The following is a 24,668-nucleotide window of genomic DNA, read 5'->3' on the forward strand; positions in this document are numbered from 1 at the left end:
AGTTAGACGACCTGAACTTTTCGCCAACAATTCATGGCTCTTGTATCACGACCATGCACCAGCTCACACGGCACTGTCTGTGAGGGAGTTTTTAGCCAGGAAACAGATAACTATATTGGAACACCCTCCCTACTCACCTGATCTGGCCCCCAATGACTTCTTTCTTTACCCCAAGATAAAGGAGATATTGAACGGAAGACATTTTGATGACATTCAGGACATCAAGGGTAATACGATGGCAGCTCTGATGCCCATTCCAGAAAAAGAGTTCCCAAATTGCTTTGAAGTGTGGACTAGGTGCTGGCATCGATACATAGCTTCCCAAGGGGAGTACTTTGAAGGTGACTGTAGTGATATTCAGCAACGAGTTATGGAGTACTTTTTCTAGGATGAATTTGTGAACTTAATTGTCAAACCGCATATGTTTACCAGCCTGTCCTATGGGTAAACTGCTACCTTAATGACATGTTGCGTGCATTTCCTCTCTAATCCTCAGAATAAACTTTTAAGGTAGGTATGAGCTCTACAGAGAAACGTGAGGCTCGAAGAAACCAACCGCTCAGGAGCCCTGAGTAAAGACCAGAAGCAGTGGAGCTGGGATTCAAATCTACCAGGCTGCCTCTCAGGTGAACAGCCCCTAAGGCTGAGGTGTGATGGCGGAAGAGAAACCCTGGACTTGGAGATTTCCAAGTCAGGAGCAGGCTCCTTAGCAACCTCAGGATCATGTGGAAAACACACAAACTGCCTATTCCCTCCCTGCTAAAAAATGCTTTTGCTTGACTCTGGTGGGAGGTGCAGGTAGTGGCAGAGGGTGGGAAAGACGGTGTCAGATGTAAGTGTTCTGCTCTGCTGGGTGGAGAGTCACAAAGGAACAGAGGCACCTTGCGCCAGACTTTACAACTCACCATTAGAGAGTAAAGAATCCCAGCAACTCCTGGAAACCTAGGCACCCTTGCTGTTTAGGATCCTACAAAGCTGAGGAGAGTGACATCAAATGACACGGAGCATGGTGATTTTCCCTCCAGCACAGTGTCCTGGTGAGCAGAGAGGCTCCAGGAAGGAAAGGCAGCAAGATAATAGCAGCTACCTTTTGGGGGAGGATCTACTGAACGCCAGGAACTTTATAAAATATTCTCTAAATCTTCAGAACCTGAATAAGTAAATGAATATTGTGACTACCATTTTATAGAAAACAGGTGCCAGGAAGCAAATAATTTACCCAAATATATGCAGCTAATGAGGGATGGCACTGGGCTACCATTACATCATTCTGACTTCTAACTTCTTGCTCTTTCCAAGACACTAAGCTGCCTCTACGGGTAGCTTAGGGGCTCAGAGCTGAACAGTGAGCAAGCGTATCAGGCATTGATGATGAAGAGTGGAGGGCCAGGGAAAATGTAAAGAACAAGCAGTACTAGAAACACGTTGGGGGAGGCTTGGACTGGCCATGGGGGAGTCCCCAATGGTTTTGCCTTGCCTTTGTTTAGGTGGTAGCAGAATATCCATGTGTAGACAGTGAAAAATAATTTTCAGTTGGAAGCTTGCCTCATCTAACTTGGCTTTACCAGGGGGATCTGATTAGTATTCCTGAGCTTTCATTAGCATTTGAAGGAAATACCCAAATGACACAAAGCCAATTCTAGCAGCTGAGATTTAACATTTTAATTCAATTTCTCTAATGCAGTTACCCTGGTAAGGCACTGTTTCACAAACTCTTTTGGGCCTCAACAAGCAAATCATTTATACAAGCACCTTCGGTTCACCTCCACCAAACCAGGCCAGAGGATGTGCAGCCTCGGAGAGTGGATTTATATCATTTGCTGCTGGGCTGGAGAACTGGGAGTATTTTTCCCAGCCTTCGCTGGACCAGAGCCAAGGTTGTAAGTGCAAATCCCTTAACATGATCTCCCTATAACTACCCCTTGGGCTGACACAATCCTGCCCCAGAGAGTGACATTTTATTGCATCGTTGTAGGTTTTCCATTTTCTGGAGAATTGATAGTGATATTAAGTATAAATAAACACTTTCTCTGCCAGTCAAATTCTGTGGCTAGGTTTTTAAAAAGGAGCTGAGAAATCTTGGGGCCAGCAATAATATTTATACTGAAACTCAGCTCTTGCTTCAGAGGGTGAGGGCAGTGATGGTCAAGAAAGGAATTCCCTTCCCATAAACAACTTGTCTCACATGACTCAAGAAAGCAGGGGAGTGTTTGGAGCTCAAAGCAAATCGTGCAAGAGTTTCTGAGTTGCCTAGGATTAGGATTAACCTTTTAAAGTCTTCTGTGCAAGGCACTATGTTCATATTCAAATGTTTCCAAACTCTACTATTTCCTTCTAATGGAAAAAAAATGTACTTGATACCTCACCTTCCCTTGACTCTCTCAAAGGCTTAGAGGCATTTTTGTCCAGGTTTTGACTCACTAACTTTGTAGAAAGAGTTGAACTTCCTGATACACTGGGGGCGGCTGGGGGGGGGGGAGTCTGGAGTGTCTCCTTTAGCAAAATATTTAAAATCATTATTTTACCAGTTAAATGTCATAAAAGGGTAGTTCAATCATAGTGCTACATTAAGAGATAAAAATCAATGCTTAAACCACACTAGCCTTCATTTTGATTATAATGCAATCTAAAAATATTAAAGAAAATAAGTAATTACTCACAGGAAAGTGAATCCTATGGGTTTTCACCCCTTAATGCTTTCTAAACAGTAGGTTCAGGAATATTAGAATACCACATGAGAGAACTAGGATTAGTCCGAAGCAGGAGGGAAAACCCGTGTTTATTCTTGTTCCTGTGCACCCACCCTAATGTATACACGACTATGATAAATATTGTCTACTTTCCAATAGTTTCTAGTTCAAAACTGAGATCAACTTTAGGTCTATGGGGAAAATAAACTGCCAGCTTTCAGTGCTTGTAATGCTGACGCCTGTTATTGAGGATTTAAAAAGGGCGTGGAATCTCCTAAGTCCTAAATCATAGAAATTTTAAAATTTGGCTATTATTTGAAGAATGCAAGAACATAGCCTGAGAGAGGATGAAAGGAGTTCAGCGTTTGAGACACTACACCACTCCTAACATGCTCACATAGCCTTGACTATTTGGAGAAGAAATAAGTAGAAAGGAGTATCTGCTTGCAAAGATTTCTTCGCAGACCACTTTTCAGAATGAGTTTGTGCGTTTTAGAAGTCTAACTCCCTGAAATTTCTTCCAGCAGTACTCATCCCACTTAGGTTATAATCTGACTTCTCGAAATCTTTGCTTTGAATAAAAATGAGCATGTTTACTGGAGTCTGATGTGTAAAATTCGACAGCATACAACATACTCTGTGTGTGTGTGTGTGTGTGTGTGTGTGTCTTCCTGTTGTTTGTTTTCAGAAAGGACATTATGTTGGGATGCAAAACGACCTTGAAAAGTACAGATAAGAGGCTTCTCTCTCTTTTCCATAGGAGTGTCAAGTTTCCCTTGACGCCACTGATTAACCATGGTGATCTGTGGGCTTCCTGCTTCCTCATTCCATGTAACAAGGAGACAGCCAGAGGGGAAGGGGAAAACCAACCACATGCCTGGTAGCTGGACAGAAAACTGCCAGGAGGCTCAAGTTCCAGTTTCAAAATTTTATGATATATCAGTGCCAAGTATTCAGAGAAATGACGTATTTTACCAATGTCATTGTTTTGCAAAAGTGACATTCTGCTTTTAACAATACTTTGTGAGTAATTTCATAAAACATGAAAGATTTAACAAAAATATGAAAGTACCTCCCTTCACAGAAGGCGTTTCCAGTACCATCTAGATAAACTGAAGAAAATGAAGCCCTACCTCTTTCTTGTTTTCACTCACCTTAGTCACACTTACTCCAAACTCCCGGGGTCGGCTTCTATCTTCAGATTTCCCCACAACAATACTCTGGGCACAGAACGTTCTTACCTAATCACCTTTCTAACTTACCAAAGCAGCACAACCTTCAGTCAACCAGTGCGGACGGCATCATCCTCTCCGAGCTGAACTGTCAAGATTGAGGAGGGCTGTGCTCCTTGGGCTTCCTCTCTTGATGTCAAGCCTTAACATGAACGTGGTCAGCATGGTCTAACCTCACAGGGCCTTCCAGACCTGGCTGCACATCCCTCATTTTATGCAGAGGTCTAGGCCCCACTCTAGACCTGTGACATCAGAATCTCCAGAATAAGGTCCTGGTATGCATGGTTTGCATAAATCTACAAGTGCAGGCTGGGGAGTCTACCATTATGGCTTCAGTTTGTGTCTGTTTTTGTGTCCCTTACGGGTATCTGCATCCATTTACAAATGTGCACTGGGTGTTTTTAGGTAGGATCTTCAGAGACCTGCAACACATCTGGCACCAGCCAAGTTTACCAGCCTGACCCTGTGGTGTATGACCTAGGAATCTGCACTTTAGTATGCTGCTACAGCCCCCCCCCCCACCCCCAGTGGTTCCCCTGTATAGGAGTTACACTAGATATGCCTATAGGGACCAGGCAAGTTACTTCCGTGAATGAGGCAAGCTGGGAGTGACCAGAGGGAAACCGATGCCCTGTATAAAGAGGTTGGTCCTACTTACCTGAGTGTGTTGCTATTTGACATATTAGAAATAGATCCAGTATTGCCTAAGTTTTGTATTTTTCTTAAGTGAGAAATTTAACCACCAGAAAAACCACCAGTAAACAAACACAGCTCTCCTGCTCTGCTTTCTCATAGTCATTACCCAACATCAGACCCTTCCTTCCTCTTGGCTCATTCACCCAGATATCCATCCAAGAATCTGCATCCATCCATCTAACGAGCAAGATGGTCGACACTGAGAATATAACCATGAATAAGACTAAACCCTCTCCTCAAGGAAATATCTAATAATTTTCCGGGACCACAGAAAAGGCTTGATAAATGTTTGTTTCTGACCCCCTACCACCAGTGAAAATGCTGCAAGCTCTCCCTTTTCTAGGCAAACACCGTACATCTTTTTCATAATGAAAATAATACTGGCACTGTCTCATGACCAGCCAACTTGATTTTATAAAGGAAAAAAATTCTGCTCTTTTGCTATGGGCTAAGGCCCAACTAACCTTTCCTCCTTGGCTGAGAGTTGAACTTACCTGGAAGAATATAATTTATTAAAAATGAAATTTTAGTATTAGAAATGAATTTGGACACTGCATGGAGTTTGGGATCATGGGAACCAACTCTGAAAAAAAAAAAACACCAGAGCTTTAACAATAGATCTGGTGGCCTCCTCTCCATGTTGAAAGAAAAAGGGGACTGAGACTTGCCAGTAGACAGGATCTATGGGTCATACTCTATAGGTCCCCTGTTGAAGTACCAGCCATAGTCTGTCTCCCCCGGTCCACAGTGGAAACTGTGATACAAAGCCAAAGTCCCAGTAGCAATTAAGACCAGCTGTGAATGTAGGAAGTCATCTCAGTGCCCAAAATACCTCAACAGGTTCTCGCACAAAGCCAAAGCAATTACTCGTAACGGCAAGAGTATGAAGAGTCAGCACACATTTATAATAATAAGCATAGAATCTTAGAAACTTCTAGTTCCTTTATAAAGTTTGTCAAACATCTACAGATTCCATCATCAAGGCATCCTCAAAGGAAAACTATACAATTTAACATGAAAATTAGGCTGTGCCTAAAGTAATTTTTAAACTTCTCAAAAGTCTAGTAAAATTAAATTCCCTACATAGGATTACTAAAAGAGGGAACACATATTTATTAAACAAAACAAAAATGGGTTACCATTTTCAGGGTCAAAACTGAATATTTAACAATAAAACTTATATTATGCATAAGAACACTTCACGGAAATATAAAACAAACATTTTTCTCCTTTTACTTTCAATAGTCTTTTCTAATACCTATGGGGAAGAAGAGATGAAAAACAAAGAAGCACCTTCTAGTCTGTAACTAAAGGTCCAGAAAGCAAATTTTACCTATTAGCTATTATTTCACTCAAGGGATTATGAAATATAAAACAAAATATGTCAATTTATTCATTAGTAGTCAAGCAGGGAGGTAAACACCTCTCTCAAACTAAGACATCTTAGTTTGTATGGTGAATAACGAAGCTCTCTAAAATGTGAAATCTACAAAAGAAACTACCCAGAAATAAGTGACAGTAATTCAGTGATACTAAAAATAAGAGTCAAATTGCAATACCTGTACTCAGGGACACCAGAGTATCAATGCACTTCCCCACGTTTACCCCTTTATCAAGTCTATATGGGTATTTTCTATAATGCACTTTTTTTTTCATAAATTGTGGAATACTTTTTGAGAAAAACAAAGAGTCTAGGTCACCTGGGACATTTGTTCTTGTAGCTTTCTGGGTGTGGGAGATCCAAGTACGTAGGAAGATAAGTGAAGACGTGTGGCTAGCGCTTTTGCTGTCTTTCTGTCTGTAGAAGCTTTTAGCACATTTATCAGAAACCATGCAATGCAAACTCTTTTGATATTAGGCCTCTGGATGTAGCTTTCAAGATCATTCTTTGTTCCATTCTTCATGTATTATCAAACTGCGCCCAATAGGTGGTCTAGAGTGAGAATTTCAAACATGTGCTATTAATATGCCCAAAACTGTTGCTGCAAAGAGGCGGAAAAAAAAAACACATTAATTGAATCCTGGCCTGTTCTTACTCATAATGTCATAAATATGTTTTCTATGTCCTAAAGCAATATGAAATGATTTGTAAAACCACATGAAATCTTCACATCAATAAACCTACAGGTTTTAAAATATGTACTATTTATTGTTATTAAAAGTAATTTTTTTCTTATAACAAAAACGATAGGTCAACAATAAAAAGTTAATGTTGAAATCCTTTTTTCATTTCCTTGGGTTTTCCTGTTGGTACCCTGATGATCGTCAGCAATAGTAATATATTTGTAGATACTTCATATTGTAAAATTTCTCTACGATTCTGAAAAATATTTTTCTCAAACAATTGTTCTGGTAAGGTCACTATTATTCCCATTCCATACATGTCATGGAAATAATAATAGCTAGCTCAATGGATTGTTTCATATAGTCACCAGACCATCCACATTAAGGACATACAAGATTAGGCACCGTTCTTTAATTATTGAGTGCTCAAAACATGTTAGCTACTATTAATATGCAAAAGTATTAGCAACTATATTAAGATTATCAGAAGTACATGTTAAGCAGGCCAGTCTGGTGTGGGTCTTCCTCTAGAACTGGACAGTTCTTCCAAAAAAAACCAACAAACGAAGACACTACTATTTATATATGCTGATCCATCTGCCTGGAATGCTCTTCCTCACTCCCAACTCCTACCGCCCTACCGGGCTAATTCTTACTTCTCACGTCTCGGCTTAGACAGTACTTCTTGCAGCGGTATGCAGTCCCTAACCTCTCCCAACGCTACATTATATTATATATCCGAGGTATTCCTCCTACGTGCTCCAATGTGCATCACAACTGCCTGCCTCTGTGACACTAAAGCTCCAAGAGGACACGGACTGTGCTATCTTTATACATACACTACATTCTCAGTGGTTAGCGCAATGCCAGAACATCATGGGTGCTCGATAAATATATGTGATATGAGGACATCTGGGATCTGCAAATAGCCTAGCTGGTATCAGAAGAACAGGTTTTCATCTAGTGTGAGTAACTGCCAGCCTAGAAGACAGAGCAGCAGCCACTGATGGGGCAGGCTGAGCAAGAGGCTGGGAAATGGGATGGGGCATCGGGGAAGCAGAGGGTCCGAGAGGAGGGGCTCTCAAGGAAATCATGTTCCATCTGGTCACTTAGGGTCAACCAGCAGAGCCACCTTCAGATGCACTGACTCTGGGTACACAGAGTCCTGCAGCATGCAGAATGAGAGCCTGGGTTAACTGCTCCTGGTCCCAGTCTAAGAGATTTCTGACCAGAGTATTAGCAGCAAAATGCAAGTCAGGAGCCTTGCTGGCTGGAATGATAAGAGTCTGATGTGATCCGAGACCCCAGAAGACTTACCAGGCAGTTGGCATGTGCTGTGCACGTCTGGCCCAGCACAGAATTGCAGTGCTGAGGAAGAAACTTGGACACTTTGGGCACAGCGGATGGAAAATGAACTGAGATGTTCTGATTTGTTACGGCTGCTGCATCATAGGAAGGGATGACTTTAGAATAGTATCTGACAGCATGGAAGGAATTGAGAGAGAGAGCTGTGCTGGGAACTAGACTTTTATACATATCACCAATAGCATTCTCTGAAGTGGAGCTAGACTGACCTTTAAGAAAGAAAAAAAAAAATCTGTCAGTATACACGACTGTAACTCTGAACTACCATATGAGTATATGAAATGAACTGTCCTCTATTTCATTCCCTCATGTTACAAACTTATACTACTGCTTCACTTAAATGCTGTCGGAAAAACAGTGAACTTTTTAGTAGTGACATTTAATTCAATATATACACTACAAATTAGTGTTCACATGTCATTAAAAGACAGACTTTAGAGGAACATCAGATCTCTGTGCCTTTGGGAGTGTGTGTGTGTGTGTGTGTGTGTGCGCGCGCGCGCTTCTATCATAATCGAAATTGTGACCATCCCTATGAAGCAAGAAAGCATGTTGAAAAGAACTCCATTCAGCCATGAATAAAGTTTGGTTGATTTTCTATTGGTGAAGTGGCACAGAGTATATACCTATACTCTGTACAGTACACAGAAGGCAGAAAAATATTTTGAAATACATAATGAATGTTAACAATGTAATCTCAACATTGTGAATACTTACTTTCTTGTGGACATTAATATTAATAAAAGTAATTTTATTTCCACTTTAAATGCAAATGTATCTGGAATGTTTGTGAATATTTGCATTTCAGCACACGTGTACATGTGCTATACACATGTGCACATGTACAGATTTATGGGAAAGGACAAGTCAGGTCCACCTAATGAAGTCTAAACACTGACTCAGATCAGCATTTCTGTGTCACGAGTCAGACTTGAGCACAGAAACCTGGTGACCTCAGGTGGTTATTTAACTTCCCCAGCCTTCAATTTATTGACCAAGGTGATGAAAGTGAAATTTGAAAGACATAACTGATTTTAACTGTCCCAATCCTCTTTCCAACCCAATTTGGTAACATGGGTTACGAGCTATATATGTGCTCACATCACAGACCCATTCATCACAGACTTCCACCAGGTGGCCAGTCCAAGGAAAAGTCCAAAATACAGAAAAGTCTGTCTGTGGGGAAATATTTCCTGTCATATTATATATAAAAGGGCTCTCTCCATAAAACGGGAAACATTAAATGTCGCAATTGGAGGATGGCTAAGAAAATCATTCTGTAAATCATGTGATAAACTACTAAAACAATTAAAATGGTGATGAGGGCTGCATAGTAAAAAATTAAAGTATATATGACATGATCTTAAGCAACAAAAGCAGAGACAAAGTTTGATTTTCCATATGATTACTACTGTAGAAAAATATGCATAAAATACTTAAAATGAAGAAAATACATAAAAAATGAACAGAGTTATTATCTTGGCTGGGTTAGTAAAAGACTAATATTGCTTTTCAAATGGTAAAATGTACATAAATAAAAATGGGGGGGGGGGTTGACTCAATGACCTTTAGGCTGAATGTGCCACAAGTCTATGGCCCTCGTTAGCATACCTGGGTCATCCCGGGAGCAGCTGGTTTAGGTGCTGTGATACAAGAGAAGCTGGGACACAGAAGGCCTGCACTCACTACCCTGGCAGGAGTATTTCAGAGTGTCTGCAGAACATAAATAATGAGAATGCCGAAGTGATGCACGTACAGGGGTACCTCGAGTTTCGAACGTAATCTGTTCCAGACCGTTCGAGTTCTGAAACGTTTGAAAACAGCCGACAGCTCAGCCTTAGGGTCTTGCACTCAGCGGAAGCCGCATGACGTGTTTGACTTCCGAGGCGTGTTGGAAAACCAAAGCACTTACTTTCGGGTTTATGGCGTTCGTAAACCGAAACGTTCGCCAACGGAGACGTTCTAAAACCAAGGTACTACTGTATAAGAAGTAACACTGATAGGCGTATGCCTGTGCCCTGACCGCTGTGTGATGTAACCACTCAGGTTGGCATCCAGGCACAGCTACGTTAAGTAGATTAGCCATAGCTCACGGCTGCTGTTTTCCTACTCTCACTCCCCTCGCCCCGAGTCAGGAGAAAAGTCTAAATCGCTAACAAAGCACCCCGAGGCTGACTTGATTACATGAAGAAGGAGGGCTATATTCTAGTTTTGGCCTCCTCTCTCTTTCGACTTTAGACACCACTCCTAGTCACCTCATCGGTACCTGTGGCATCTGCTGTATCCCCGTAATATGCACAGTACCTCCATGACGGCACTTCAATTACTAGAGGAATCATAGGCGGCTGTGGTGACCCTCTCTGCTAGAAACTGTGCGCTCCGTAACAACAAGAACTGCATCTTGTGTGTCCTTGTGTCCCCATCTGTGAAGGAGGGACCCGAAGGCAAGAGCTGGGAGTTCCTCAGGGAGAGTGTAGGAAAGGGCATTCCCAGCACAGAGAAGGTGCTGAAGGGAGAGAGCGCAGTCCCTTGGCAAAGCCAGCAGCAGGCTGACCTCAGACCAGGGCACTGAGGAGGGGCATCAGTCACCCAGCGTCTGCCCTGCAGGGTGGCGGTGCAACCACACTGGTTTCTCCCTGAAGAGTAACCTTCAGGGATACCAAGGCACAAACTGCTGGCAGTGTTCTTCCACTCGGGCCCTGCTTTCTTCCATCTTCTTACTTCTACAAGTGTGCGGCATGTCTAGACTATATAACCCCAGTAGCAAAACGCCTTGTGGTGGGCAAATGTTTGTTCCACAATGAATACGCATGTAATGGGCGTTTCTTAAGCACCGATTGTGAGCCCATCATTGCTCTAGGTACTAGAAATACAGCAATGAACCAAACAGGCAAAAAAAACCAAAAAACAAAAAAGACACTCCTTGTCTTCATGGAGTTGTTACGTTAGTGGGAGACGACAGGCAATGAGCTAAGTATGCAAGTACAGAACATTAGGCGGTGAGTGCTGTGGAGGACACAGCAGAGAACGCAGTGAGTAGCTCCCCCATGTGAGGTGGTGCTGCCCAGGACGGCGCAGTTTAAGTTGGGCGGTTGAGAATGACCCTGAAAAGGTGACATTTACGCAAAGACAGGAAGTCAATAAATGAATGTGTTATGTGCTCAAGACATAGTTAGTCCTACTGAATTAATACGAATACTTCCCTTCCCTTTAGATTCTAGTAGTCACATAAATAAAGTCACCAGTGTACTCCTCATCAGTAATATGAGCTTTCTGGTAATGATGGCTGACTGTGAGCCCCATTTCTGGGATACAGGTGCCTGTGGGGCCTGCGGCCAGGTGTGCTCCCAGCGGACAACACCAGGACTCCTGGCGGAATCTGCCAGCCTCGCTCCTTTCCCTGTTTGTGGAGATGAATGCCTGGGAACCGGGCTCCACACACCGGGCATGCAGACCCAAGCGCGCCACAGCGGCCCTGGGCATGTGGTACTCACCTCTCATGGCGTCATCCAAGGAGCCCCCTGAGGCAGGAACGGAGTATACGTTCAAGCACTTATTAGCCAGGAATCTGATCCCTCTCACAGGTGAATACGTGCTTGCCAATACACTGTTTTCCCTTAAAAGGACGGAAAAAGCACACAGTTCTCAAGGAAGACAACACGAACGTGGCTCAGTTCAACTGCTCTATCATTCACATTCTAAAAAACAGACAAGAGCCTAAACTATGGATTATTTAAATAAAAGAACAAACTGCTGAACAGGACTCATGATAATTCTTCAAGGTTGTAAAGGAATGACCTGCTTTTCCTCCCTCGATTTCCTTTGTTTACATATTCTAATCAATTTAAATAGGAAGCATTCCTTTGGCAGGTCCCGTTGTACTAGCAACGTAAGGACTCCCGGTCGCAGCAGGACTGGACTGCTCCAAAGCCTCTGACCACCTGTGACAGAGGAATGCCAGACTCCATCACGCGCCCACTGGATCGCTCCAGTCATAACCAACTACTGGTAAAGCTCCATTTTTAAGATCCTCAGAAATAACAAAAGAAGAGTAAGGCAAGTGATGAAAGGATCATGAGCCTGAGCAACTACGTATTTTATCACTGTGATTCAGTGGCACACGTCGGCAATGGGAAAAGCCCACTGATTGTTAACACATGCCTGAGTGCTCACCATGGCTGGGTTCCATGCCTGTCTACACTTCCGGCCCTAGCACTGAGGGAACTAACAGGGGCCCTTATCATACCTCTGGGCCATGACCGTGCCTGGGAGAGAGACCTGGACAGGCATCGGTTGTTTCTTACAAAACCTCCTATTGCTCTGAAGTGCTTCTGTAATCTAAAAAGTAGAGAGAAAGATCTATTTAGATAGAGATTTTTTTTTTCATCTATACAAACACATACATTTCCAGTGATAAAAAAAAGAGAAAAAAATTGTAGCATTAAAGCATGATCTATGACAATAAAATTCAAGGGCTGGGGAGTTGAATACCTGGCCCATCACGGCTGGAGGGATTTTCTCCCGGATATACTTCACATAATCAACTGTTGCCTCAAGAATCGAAGCAGCATCGTTCTTTCTCCCCTTTATATATGGCAACAGAGTACGCAGCTGTTCACAGCAATACTTGATTCGTTCTCTGAGCGGGGAATGGTAATAAAGAATAATTAGTCTCATTTTCTTCCTTGAACACAATTCTTCCTCTTGGGTTTACTTATAACAGAAGTGCCCCCTCTCTACCCTGTCTCCCTTTCAGAGGAAGCTCGAGTCCCCACAAGACAGCAGCTTCACAACCCCTGGAATCACAAAATCCTGGAGTGCCCACTGACACGGCTGCCCAGTACAACGTCTGTGCTGATGGCAGCCCCAGCTCACTCGCCCCAGGCCTGCTGCAGTGCACGGCGTGCCCTGCCCCTGGGCTGATTACAGTCGTCCCCCCTTATCTGTGACTTGGCTTTCTGTGGTTGCAGGTACCTGCAGTCAACCCTGGTCCAAAAATATTAAGTAGAAAATTTCATAATTCAACAATTCATAAGTTTTAAAACTGTGTGCTGTTCTGAGTAGCGTGATGAAATCTCACACCATCCTGCTCTGTACCATCTGAGACATTGTGAATCTCCCTTTCTCTAGAATATCATTGCTACATATGTTACCTGCCCATTAGTTACTGAGTAGTTAGTTGTCTTGGTTATCAGATTGATTATGGGAGGGAGGGAGGGAGGGAGGAAGGGAGGGGGAGAGGGAGAGGGAGAGGGAGAGGGAGAGAGAGAGAGAGAGACAGAGAGACAGAGAGAGAGAGAGAGAGAGAGAGAGAGAGAGATCCCGTATTCACATAACTTTTATTACAGTATATCATTATAATTGTTCTATTTTATTATTAGTTACTGGTGTTAATTTCTTACTGTACCTAATATACAAATGAAACTTTATCATAGGTATGTATGTATAGGAAAAAACACATATATAGGGTTTGAAACTATCAGGGATTTCAGACATCCACTGCGGGTCATGGAACAGTATCCTCTGTGGATAAGGGGGGAAGATTGTACACATTTCGCTGCCTATGGAAACCTACAGACGACTCTTTTCTCAGAGGAGAGAATCACACATTATATATGTAAATCCTTTTGCAATTCACACTAGAAGGCTAAGAGTAGTCAGAATATTCATGCCACATTTCCAGCAATAGATCAATTAGCATGTTGTAATGCATGGGCTTTACGTGTAACTCTGTGTTCTGAGCCAAGAGAAAATCAGAAGCAGTAGGTGCAGACAGAACAAAAAAAAAATAATATGCAAATGAGAACAATGTCCTGGCTAGATCAGAAAGAAACCAAACTGTTTCGTACTTCTGAAGGGAAATACATAGGAAATAGAAATTTAAGTTGATATAAGCCTTTGGTACCTTCATTTTTCCATGTGTTCACTTAATAAACATTATTAAGCACCTGTTTTTACGCTGAATACTGCCTGGATACATGTAGTATCCAGTGGTAGTTCTGCCAATTATTAGCTAGGACCATCAACAAGTTACTAAACCTCCCTGAATGTGAATAACTAAAATATTCTAGCTCAGTGGTGCTTTAACTGGCTATTGAGTTCTGGGGGTCTGTGAAGGTGTCTCAGGAACTGGATGGAACCGTCGATAATTTGACAATGTGTATGAAGGGCTTTGAAACTTTTCACACATTTTAACATGGTATTTCCAATTAAAAGGATCTAAAAACAGAACAATGTTTCTGTTATCCACTGTAGTAGTATATCAGTAAAATATGAAAAACAATCTAAACATGCAAAGTAAGTGAATGCTTAAGTAAGCTTTGTATACTAGCTCAATCGAATATGATCTCACAGTGGAAATGATATGTTATAAAGCTTATTGGGGAAAAATAGGATATTTTTATAGGATACAAAACAGCATATATTAATAAAATATGATCATAGCCATTAAACAAAGCAAAAATAAAGCACAGAAAAAAGACTAAAAGCAAAAAACAATAACAGTTATTTCTGAATGGTTCGGCTATGGAAAACATTATTTCCTCCTTTCATTTACTATATTTTCCAAATATTTTTGCTGAGCATATGTCATTTTTATCATGAAAAATCATATTAAATATTTTCTAACATTTATCATAAAAATGTCCAAATACATAGATTGAAAGAATTAAGAATTCTTAACTCTTAAAAGTTGAAAGAATTAAGAATTTGTATAGGGAGTACTTATATACTCACTACCTAGAGTCTGCAATGAACAGTTACTGTCCTTGTTTTGTCATATATGAGTCATCCCATGGGACATATATTAATCCATTTTATTATATTGAAGCATTTCTAAGTAAGTTATGGACTTCAGTACACTAAACCCTAAACATATCATTAACTAGAGTTCAAGTTATTTTATTTTCAGGTAAAGGTTACATAAAATAAAATATGCATAGCCTAAGGGCACCATTCTATAAGTTTTGACAAATGCACAAAATTATGGACCACAGCCCTAATCAACATTATCTTAACTCCAGAAAGTTCCTTATCTTCATTCCCCCAGTCAATCGCATCCCATGTAAGAGGCAACCACGTTTCTAGTATTTTTCTATTCCACATTACATAGTTTCATCTGTCGTTGAACTTCGTATAAATCAAATCTTACAGCCTGTGCCCTTTTATGTAAGGTTTCTTTCACTCAGTATAATACGTCTGAGACTTGTCCATGTGGCTCTTATAATATCAGTAGTTTGTTCCTTTTTATTGAGTAATACTATAGTATCCCATAGTATAAATATGCACAGCCTATTTATCCATTCTCTGATGGATAAACACTGTAGCTGTTTCCAGTTTTGGGTCATTCTGAATCAATCTGCTGTATCATTCTATATGTCATTTTGTGAATGCATGTTATTTTGCCTGGGTAAACGTCTAGGAATGGAACTAATGAGTTATTCATAAGAAACTGACAGAACTTTTCTCAAAATAGTATCATTTTACACTTCCACTATCAATGTATGAAAGTTCTTGTTGTTCCAAATCTTTGACAACATTTAATATTGTCAGTTTTTAGTATTTTGGCCTTTCTGAGGTACATATACTAGTATTTTATGCTTTAATTTGCATTTCCATGACAAATTGTGTTAAGTACTTTTTCTGGTGCTTACTGGGCACTTGTCTATCTTCCTTTGCAAAGTGTCTGTTTAAATATTTTATCTAATTTTAATTGGATTGCAGGTCTTTTTATAATTGAACTTCAGGAGTTCCTTATATATCCTTAATATCAGTACATTATCAGCATATTTGTTTTGCAAATACTTTCCCAGTCCGTGGCGTGCCCATTTATTTTCTTAGTGCTGTCTTTTGATAGTAAAAGTTTTAAGTTTTGATGAGTAAATTTACCATTCGTGTATGGTTATTGCTTTCTGTGTCCTGTTTAAGGCATAGCTGCCTACCCCCCAGCTTGTGAAGTCATTCGTCTATACTTTCTTCTAGAATTCCACTGTCCAATACAGCAGCCATTAGCCACATGAGTATTTAAATATAAATAAAATTTAAAATTCATTTTCTAATTGCAATAGCCACCTTTCAAATACTCAATAACTACATGTGCCTAGTGGCTACCTTACTGAACGACGCAGATAGAGGCCATTTCTATAATACCGCAGAAAGTTCTACTACACAGTGCTATTCCAGAAGCTTTATACTTTTAGGTTTATAGTCTACCTCTGACTATGCTCCATCTTGAATTAACTTTTATGTGGTATGAGGTGAAGTGGGTCATACAAAGTTCATTGTTTTTCCATATGGATACTGTGTTTCCCCAAAAATAAGACCTAGATGGACCATCAGCTCTAACGCGTCGTTTGGAACAAAAATTAATATAAGACTTGGTATTATATTATATTATACCGGGTCTTATATTAATTTTTGCTCCAAAAGACGCTCATTAGAGCTGATGGTCCGGCTAGGTCCTATCTTCGGGGAAACATGGTATACAGTTGTTCCAGCAGCATCTGTAGAAAAACTTGTTTCCTAATTTGTATGCTTTGGTGACTTGCTTAAAATCAAATCACCATAAATGTGTGGGTCTAGTACTAGGTTACTGTGTTCCATTAATCTATTTGTCAACCTTTATGTCATAGCATACTGACTATTGCAGCTACTAAGTCTTCAAGCAAGATAGTGCAAGCCATCCCAATTGGCTGTACGTTTTCAAGATTGCTTTACTCGAAGTCCTTTTATATTCTAAGTCTTTGTCATAGATTTTTAAATCAGATTGTCAATTTGTACCAAAAAAAAAAAAAAAAAAGCCTGCTGGGATAACGATTTAGGTTCAAATAAAGTTTTATTTAAATTTAGTGAGAACTGACATCTTAACAATAGTGAGTCTTTCAATTCATGATTATGGTATAATGCAAGATTTAGGTTTTCTTTAATTTCTCATAGCAATACTTTGAGTGATCAATGTATAGATTCTCTGTCTTTTTGCATAATTGTTCCTAAGTATATTCTTTTATACCCTGCTGTAAGTGTGATTATTTTTAAATTTTCATTTTTCAAATGTTTGCTAATCTATAAAAATACAGTTGACTTTTGTACATTGACCTTATATGCTGCAACCTTGTTATATTTATCTTGTAGTTCTAGCAATTGTTTTGTAGGTGTCTTAGGACTTTATACATACGCAATCATGCCAGCTATAATAGGAGAGTTTTGCTTCTTCCTTTCTAATCTGTATTTCTTTTATTTCTTTTTATTACCTAATTGCAATGGCTAGGATAGCTCATTTAATAATGAACGGAAGTGGTAAGAATAGGCATCCTTATTTTGTTCCAGACCTTCTTTTTAAGGAAAATGTGGTCACAATTACATTATTAAGGACAGTGTTAGATATGTTTTTCATAGATGCCCTTTAACAGAGTGAGGAAGTTCTCTTCCATATCTAATTTGCTGAAAGTTTAATTTTTTTAAATCTTGAAATGGTATTGAATGTTGAATAATTTTTCAGAATCTGCTAATCATATGGGTTTTCTCCTTTATTCTGTTTAATGTGACGAATTACATTTTTGTTTTTGTTTTAATGATACATCAGCCTGCTTCTCAGGATAAAGTTGGTGTAGTCATTATGGATTATGTCTCTACATATTACTTAATTTGATTTGCTAAAATTATGTATTTTTATGTCTCAGTTCATGAGGGATACTGGTCTGTAATTTTATGTTTTTATAATGCCTTTATCACGTAAAGGTTATGCTGGCCTTGTGAAATGGGTTAGAAACTGTGCCCTCCTCCTCCATTTTCTGTAAGATTGTTTAAGATTGGTATTACTTCTTTAAATGTTTAGCAGAATTAATCAGTAAAATACCTGGGCTTCGTGTTTTATCTTTGGTAAGGTTTTTCATAGCAAGTTCACTATCTAATCTTTTCTAATATTTTTATCTTTATTAAATTTATTGGGATGACATTGGTTAGTAAAATTATATAGGTTTCAAGTGTACATTTCTATAAGTCATCATCTATTTATTGCACTGTGTGTTCACCATCCAGAGTCAGTTTTCCTTCTGTCACTATATATTTGATCCCCTCTATATCTTTTATCTACACTTTAACTGGATTGCAGGTCTTTTTGTAATGAGTATTCTGTTAATATATAGTGTTATTCATATTTGCTGCTTCATCTGGTATCAGTTTTGATAAATTGCGTTTTTCAAGAATTTGTCATGTCATCTAAGTTGTTGAATTTATTGGCAAACTATTCAAAATATTTTATATTAAAATGTTTATAGGATCTATAATGATAATCCCTCTTTCATTCATATTGGTAAAGTGTTTTCAGTCTCTCTCCTCACCTACCTGCCTTGCTTCCTTTCTTACTTTGGATTTACTTCACTTTACTTTTCCAACCTTCTTAAGATGGATCCTAGGGTCACTAACTTTTTGACCTTTTGCCTTTTCTAATATAATAAGCATATAAAATCATAGGGTTTTCCATAAGCTTTGCTTTAGTTAGAACTCACAAATTTTGAAAAATATTCTATTCTCATAATCAGTTTGAAATATTTTCTAATTTTTCTTGTGATTCTTTTTCACCCATTATTTAGAAGTGTGCTTTTTAATTTCCAAATATTTGAGGTTCTTCTTTGATTTCTAATTTCTTATTGATTTCTAGTTTAATTTCATTGTGGTCAAGGAACATACTCCTTGTGAATTCAACTGAAAAAATGTATTAAAATGTATATATCCCCAGCATACAGTTTATCTAAGTGAATGTACAGTTTATCTAAGTGAATGTACCATGTGTCTTTGAAAAGAATGAGTATTCTGTTGCAATTTTTTGGGTACAGTGTTCTATAAATATCTATTAGATCAATGTGGATAATAGCGTTCACATCTTCTATATCTTGTAAATTTTTGCTGTCTAGTTGTTTCATCAGTTGCTGAGAGAGGGATGTTTAAACTTCAACAATGCTTGTAGATATTTGACCCTTTAATTCTGTGAATATTTGTTTCAAATACATTCAAGCTTTGTTATAGTCACATACTATTTGTGATTGTTATAGCATCTGAAAGGTGACACTTTCATCATTATGAAATTCCGCTCTTTCCCTCAAGTGATACTGTTTGTGTTGAAGACTACTTTATTTCGTTTTAACATAGCTAATCTGATGGTCTTATACCTACAGCCTCATGGTATAGATTTCCTATTAATTTACCTTACTGTACCTGTATATTTAAACTTAGTCTCTTCAGACAGCAGATTGGTCTTATTTGTTCATTTATTTTTATCCATTCTGACAATCTGCCTATTAGATATAGTCTGATAAAGGTTCACCATTTTACTGTTTACATAAGTAGCAAACTATTTGACATTGGTCTTAGTAATATCTTTTTGGTTATGTCTCCTTGAGTAAGGGAAACAAAAACAAACAAATGGACTTCATCAAACTAATAAGCTTCTGCACAGCAAAGGAAACCATCAACAAAACCTAAAAAACAACTTACTGAATGGGAGAATATATTTGCAAATGATATACCTAATAAGGAGTTGATATCCAAAGTATATGAGGAACTCATAAACTCAATAACAAAAAATAAATAAACAATTTGATCAAAAACAGGCAGAGAACATAAGGAGACATTTCTCCAAAGAAGACATACAAATGGCCAACAGACATGAAAAGATGCTCAGTGTCACTAATCATCAGGGAACTGCAAATCAAAACCAAAATGGGACACCACATCACACCAGTCAGCATGGCTATTATCAAAAAGTCAACAAATAACAAGTGTTGGTGAGGATGTGGAGAAAAGGGAACCTCTGTACACTGTAGGTGGGACCGCAAATTGGTGCAGCCACTATGGAAAACAGTATGGAGTTTCCTCAAAAAACTGAAAATAGATCTACCATACAACCCAGCAATTCCACTTCTGGGTATTGATCTGAAGAAAACGAAAACACTAATTAGAAAAGATATGCACCCCTATGTTCATTGCAGCATTATTTACAATAGTCAAAATAATGAAAGCAACCTAGGTGTTCATCAACAGATCACTGCATACAGAAAATGTAGTATATATACACAATGGAATACTACTCAGCAACAAAAGAGAATGAAATGTTGCCATTTGCAACAACAGTGATAGACCTAGAGGGTATTATGCTAAGTGAAATAAGTCATACAAAGACAAATACTATATGGTTTCACTGACATGTGGAATCTAATAAAACAAATGCACAAAGCAAAAACAGACTCATAGAGTGATCAAACTGATGGTTGACAGAAGGGTGGAGGATTGATGAAAAAGGTGAAGAAGAATATACAAAATCTGACAACTGAGTTCATGAATTCATCCAAGAAAAAAGTGCTATATACCTCATTGCTGAATATCACTATGGTCACCTCTGAAGTACTCCCCTTGGGAAGCTATGCACCAACACCAGCACCTAGTCCACTCTTCAAAGCAATTTTGGAACCCTTTTACTAGAATGGCCATCAGAGCTGTGGTCGTTTTACCCTTGATGTTTTGAATGTCATCAAAATGTCTTCCTTTCAATATTTCCTTTATCTTTGGGTAAACAAGTCATTGGGGGCCAGACCAGGTGAGTAGGGAGAGTGTTCAAACACAGTTATTTGTTTAGGGGGTGAAAACTCCTTCACAGACAGTGCCGTGTGAGTTGGTGCATTGTCGTGATGCAAGAACCAGGCATTGTTGGCAAACAGTTCAGGTCATTTCGTTTAACTTTTTCATGCAGCCTTTTCAGCACTTCCAAACAGTAAACTTAGTTAACTGTCCTATTGGTACAAATTCATAATGAATAATCCCTCTGATATCAAAAAAGGTTGGCAACATCATTTGACTCTTGATTTGGACTGACAGAATTTTTTGGTCATGGAGAGTTGGCTGACTTCCATTGTGCACTTTGACGCTTTGTTTCAGGGTTATATTCATACGCCGAAGTTTCATCAGTGATAACATGGCCCAAAACATCATCTTGCCTCTCCAAAAGGTCTCGGCAAACTTTGAGTCTTCTTTGCTTTTGTTCCTCAGTGAGCTCCTTCGGAACCATTTTTACACGCACCTTTCTCATACCAAGATTTTCAGTTAAGACTTTCCTAACTGTTTCTCTATCGATGTTTACTTGGTCTGCTATGCTTCTCACAGTCAGCCGACTATTTTGATGCACAATGAGATGAATTTTTGCAATGTTTTCATCAGTTCTGCTCATTACTGTCCGCCCTGACCTCTCTTCATCAGTGACGCGTTCTCTCCCCTCAGAAATCCATTTATACATTGCCGTTTTCTTCATGGCATTATCCTCATAAACTTGAACCTCATTTCACTTCCACTCAAGTTTAACAAGAAATTTAATGTTTGTTTGTTGCTCTAATTCAAGCTCAGACATTCTCGCATCAGCACACAAAACCACGCAAAAATAAGGAACACCACTCAGAAAGATACCACCACATATTGACACAAACACAGCTGTGAGACACTGATATACAGAGTTTATGAAACCTTACTGAGCTATTTGTACAGTGCTGCCAATGTAAACTCACGGTGGCAAGTTCACGAACTTAACTGTCACACCTCATAGTCGATAATATTGTGGTAAGTTTGCACAGTGACAGATGATTACTAGACTAAGTGTGGTAAACAAATTGTAAGATATATAAATGTTGAATCACTGTATTATACGTGTAAAACTAATATAATGTTATATACCAACTATACTTAGTAAAAAATAATCTGAAGCATTTTAAGTAGGAAAAAGGTTTCTTTTCTAATATTTATCATTTTTATGATATTTAGCTCACATATTTATCATTTCTGATGCTATTCAGCCCTTCGTGGAAATCCCAGTTTCCATTTGTTGTCATTTCCCTTTAGCCTAAAAAATTTCTTTTAACTTTTTTACCCTGCAGGTTTGCTGGTATCAAACATCTCTAAGTTGTCTTTTATCTAAAAAATGTCTTTATTTTACTATTTGCTTTTGGGAAGTAATACCTAATGGAAATATGATTTAAAGCAAAACAAATAACACGAAATTGATAACATATGATAACATATGCATAACAACAATAACAAAAAATAGGACAGGATAAGCAGAAATACACTGTTGTATATTAAGTGTTATAATGTCAATCAAAGTAAACTATGATAAGAATGCATATTATAACCCTAGAACAACCTTTAAAAAAACAGTTCGAGCTAAAAAGCCAATAGAGGAGATAAAAAGAAACGCTAAAACATACTTGATTAATCCAAAAGAAGGCAGACGATGAGAGAAAAAGTAAAAAGACAATAGATTAGACTAAATGAAAACAAAATCATGGACCTAAAATCAAACTTAACAGTAATTATATGTAAATAGACTAAACACTCCAATTGAACAGCAGATATCGTTAGTATATGCAAATAAAAATAAGACTAACCTATACGCTATTTATATAAGATACTTTTAAATGTAAACACATATTAGGTTACAAGAAAACTATGCAAAGATTAATCACAGGAAAGATACATTAATATCAAAGTATATTTTAAGACAGAAAGCATTAGCATAGGTAAATTAGCATTTATCATTACACAATGATAAATGCTCAATTCATTAAGAAGACAGGCTCCTCACAACAGAGTTTCAAAATTCATGAAGCAAAAATCGACAGAAATAAATTGCAAAAAAGACCAATTTATGGTTAATCACTGAAGATTTTAACATTCAAAAAATCAATAAGGATACAGAATATATGAAAAACACTACCAACCAATTCTACCTAATTAATATTTATAGAACACTATACCCCCAAACAGTATATACATTCTTTCAAGTACATATAAAATATTCATCAAGGGAGACCATACTTTGGGCTATAAAACAAGTCTCAGAAAACATAAAAAATAAAATAAAATAAACCTTACAGAATATTTTGTCAGTTGACAACTGTAATTAAATTATAAGCTAATAACTGGAAAATTTCCAAATGTTCATTACACGCTTCTCAATAATCATTGGTCAAAGAAAAATCCCAAGGGATATAAGAAAAATATTTTGAAGTGAACGATAGTGAAAATATATCAAAATTTATGAGATGCAGCTAAAGTATCTTAAACTACAAAACATTGCTGAAATAAATTAAAGAAGACCTTTAAAAAATGGAGAGACGAATAGGAAGAATCAATATTGTTCAATATTAATTTTCCCACAAACTAGATCTATAGATTTACAACAATCCTAATCAATATCCTAGCATGATTTTTAAAAAAGAAATCAACAAGCTTATTTTAAAATTTACTTGAAAAGTTAAAGTACCTTTAATAGCCTAGACAATTTGAAAATGAAGAACATATCAGACTTTATCTTATTTCACAACCTATTGTAAACCTGCAGCAATAATAACAGCATAATATCAGAGTAGAATAGATACATAGTTCAGTGGAGTAGAACAGGGAATCCAGAAATAAACTGATAATTATATGGTAATTGATTTTTATGAAAGTACCACAGCAATTATTCACTGCAGAATAGAAAGTTTTCTCAACAAAATCTTGAAACTATCCATCTGAAAAAGAAAAAAAAAAACCTCAACACTTACTTCATTATATATATATATATACATATATATATATATACACACACATATATGTATATATATATGTATATATTTATATTTATATATGATGATTAAAATAATCATAAAGGCTAGAACTATAAAGCTTCTTGTTGACAAGACAGGGACATATCACAACTTGATGGTAGGCAACTGTAACAGGATAGGGAAAGCATGATACATATTTTTAAATACTGATAAATTGAATTTCATCAAAATTTTAAAAAAACCACAAAACTTTTGTTCAAAAGACACTGTTACAAAAATAAATAGTGAGCCACAATGTAAGATATATAAATGTCGAATCACTGTTATACATGTGAAACTAATGTAATATTGTATGCCAATTTAATATACTTAATACAAAAATAATCTGAAGCCTTTTAAATCAAAAGGACAATTTTCTTTTCTGGAATAAAATATTTCAACACATAAATGTGACAAAGGATTTGAATCCAGAAAATTAAAGGGCTCATAGAACTCAATAATAAACACACAAGCAACCAAGTATTTTTTTAATGAGCACACGATCTGAATAGACTGTTCATAAAAGAAGATACACAAATGGCCAAAAGCACATGAGAAGGTGTCATCAGGAAAATTCGAATTTAAAATCACAATTAGATTACACTCCACGACCACTAGAATGACTAAGATGAAAAAGGCAAACAATACCAAACACTGTTAAGGATATGGAGCAACTGGCACTCTCATATATTGCTGGTGGGAGTATAAATGGTGCTACTGTCTTGGAAATCTGCTTGGAAGTCTCCTAAAAAGAGAAACATCCATCCATCCTATGATATGCAATTCAATTTCTAGATATGTACTCGAGAGACATGGAAATTTAGATTCACAAAACATACATAAAAGAATGTTAACAGCAGCTTCTTCTTAATAAACAAGACCCAGAGAATGATTAACCACATACAATGGGGTCTGTTTACACAATGGAATACTCCTCAACAATAAAAAGGAACAAACGCTTGATACATAACAACATTAATGAATCTCAAAACATT

At 38.0% G+C, this 24,668-nt stretch overlaps 1 protein-coding gene across 1 annotated transcript in view; it reads right to left on the bottom strand.

Moving 5' to 3' along the window:
- Positions 1-5,501: 5,501 nt before the first annotated feature.
- The window catches only part of LOC308496833 (spermatogenesis- and oogenesis-specific basic helix-loop-helix-containing protein 2-like), a 116,172-nt gene continuing 97,005 nt past the window's right edge, over positions 5,502-24,668 (bottom strand). Inside the window, exons 15-19 of the mRNA XM_081046639.1 lie at positions 12,539-12,686; positions 12,294-12,385; positions 11,542-11,663; positions 8,000-8,256; positions 5,502-6,600 (exon numbers count right to left, since the gene is read on the bottom strand). Of these exons, the coding sequence (XP_080902765.1) occupies positions 6,580-6,600; positions 8,000-8,256; positions 11,542-11,663; positions 12,294-12,385; positions 12,539-12,686 (640 nt within the window). The 3' untranslated portion in view covers positions 5,502-6,579. The remainder of the gene's footprint in view (positions 6,601-7,999; positions 8,257-11,541; positions 11,664-12,293; positions 12,386-12,538; positions 12,687-24,668) is intronic.

Source organism: Rhinolophus hipposideros (assembly GCF_964194185.1).
Source record: "Rhinolophus hipposideros genome assembly, chromosome: 4".
Classification (NCBI taxonomy): domain Eukaryota; kingdom Metazoa; phylum Chordata; class Mammalia; order Chiroptera; family Rhinolophidae; genus Rhinolophus; species Rhinolophus hipposideros.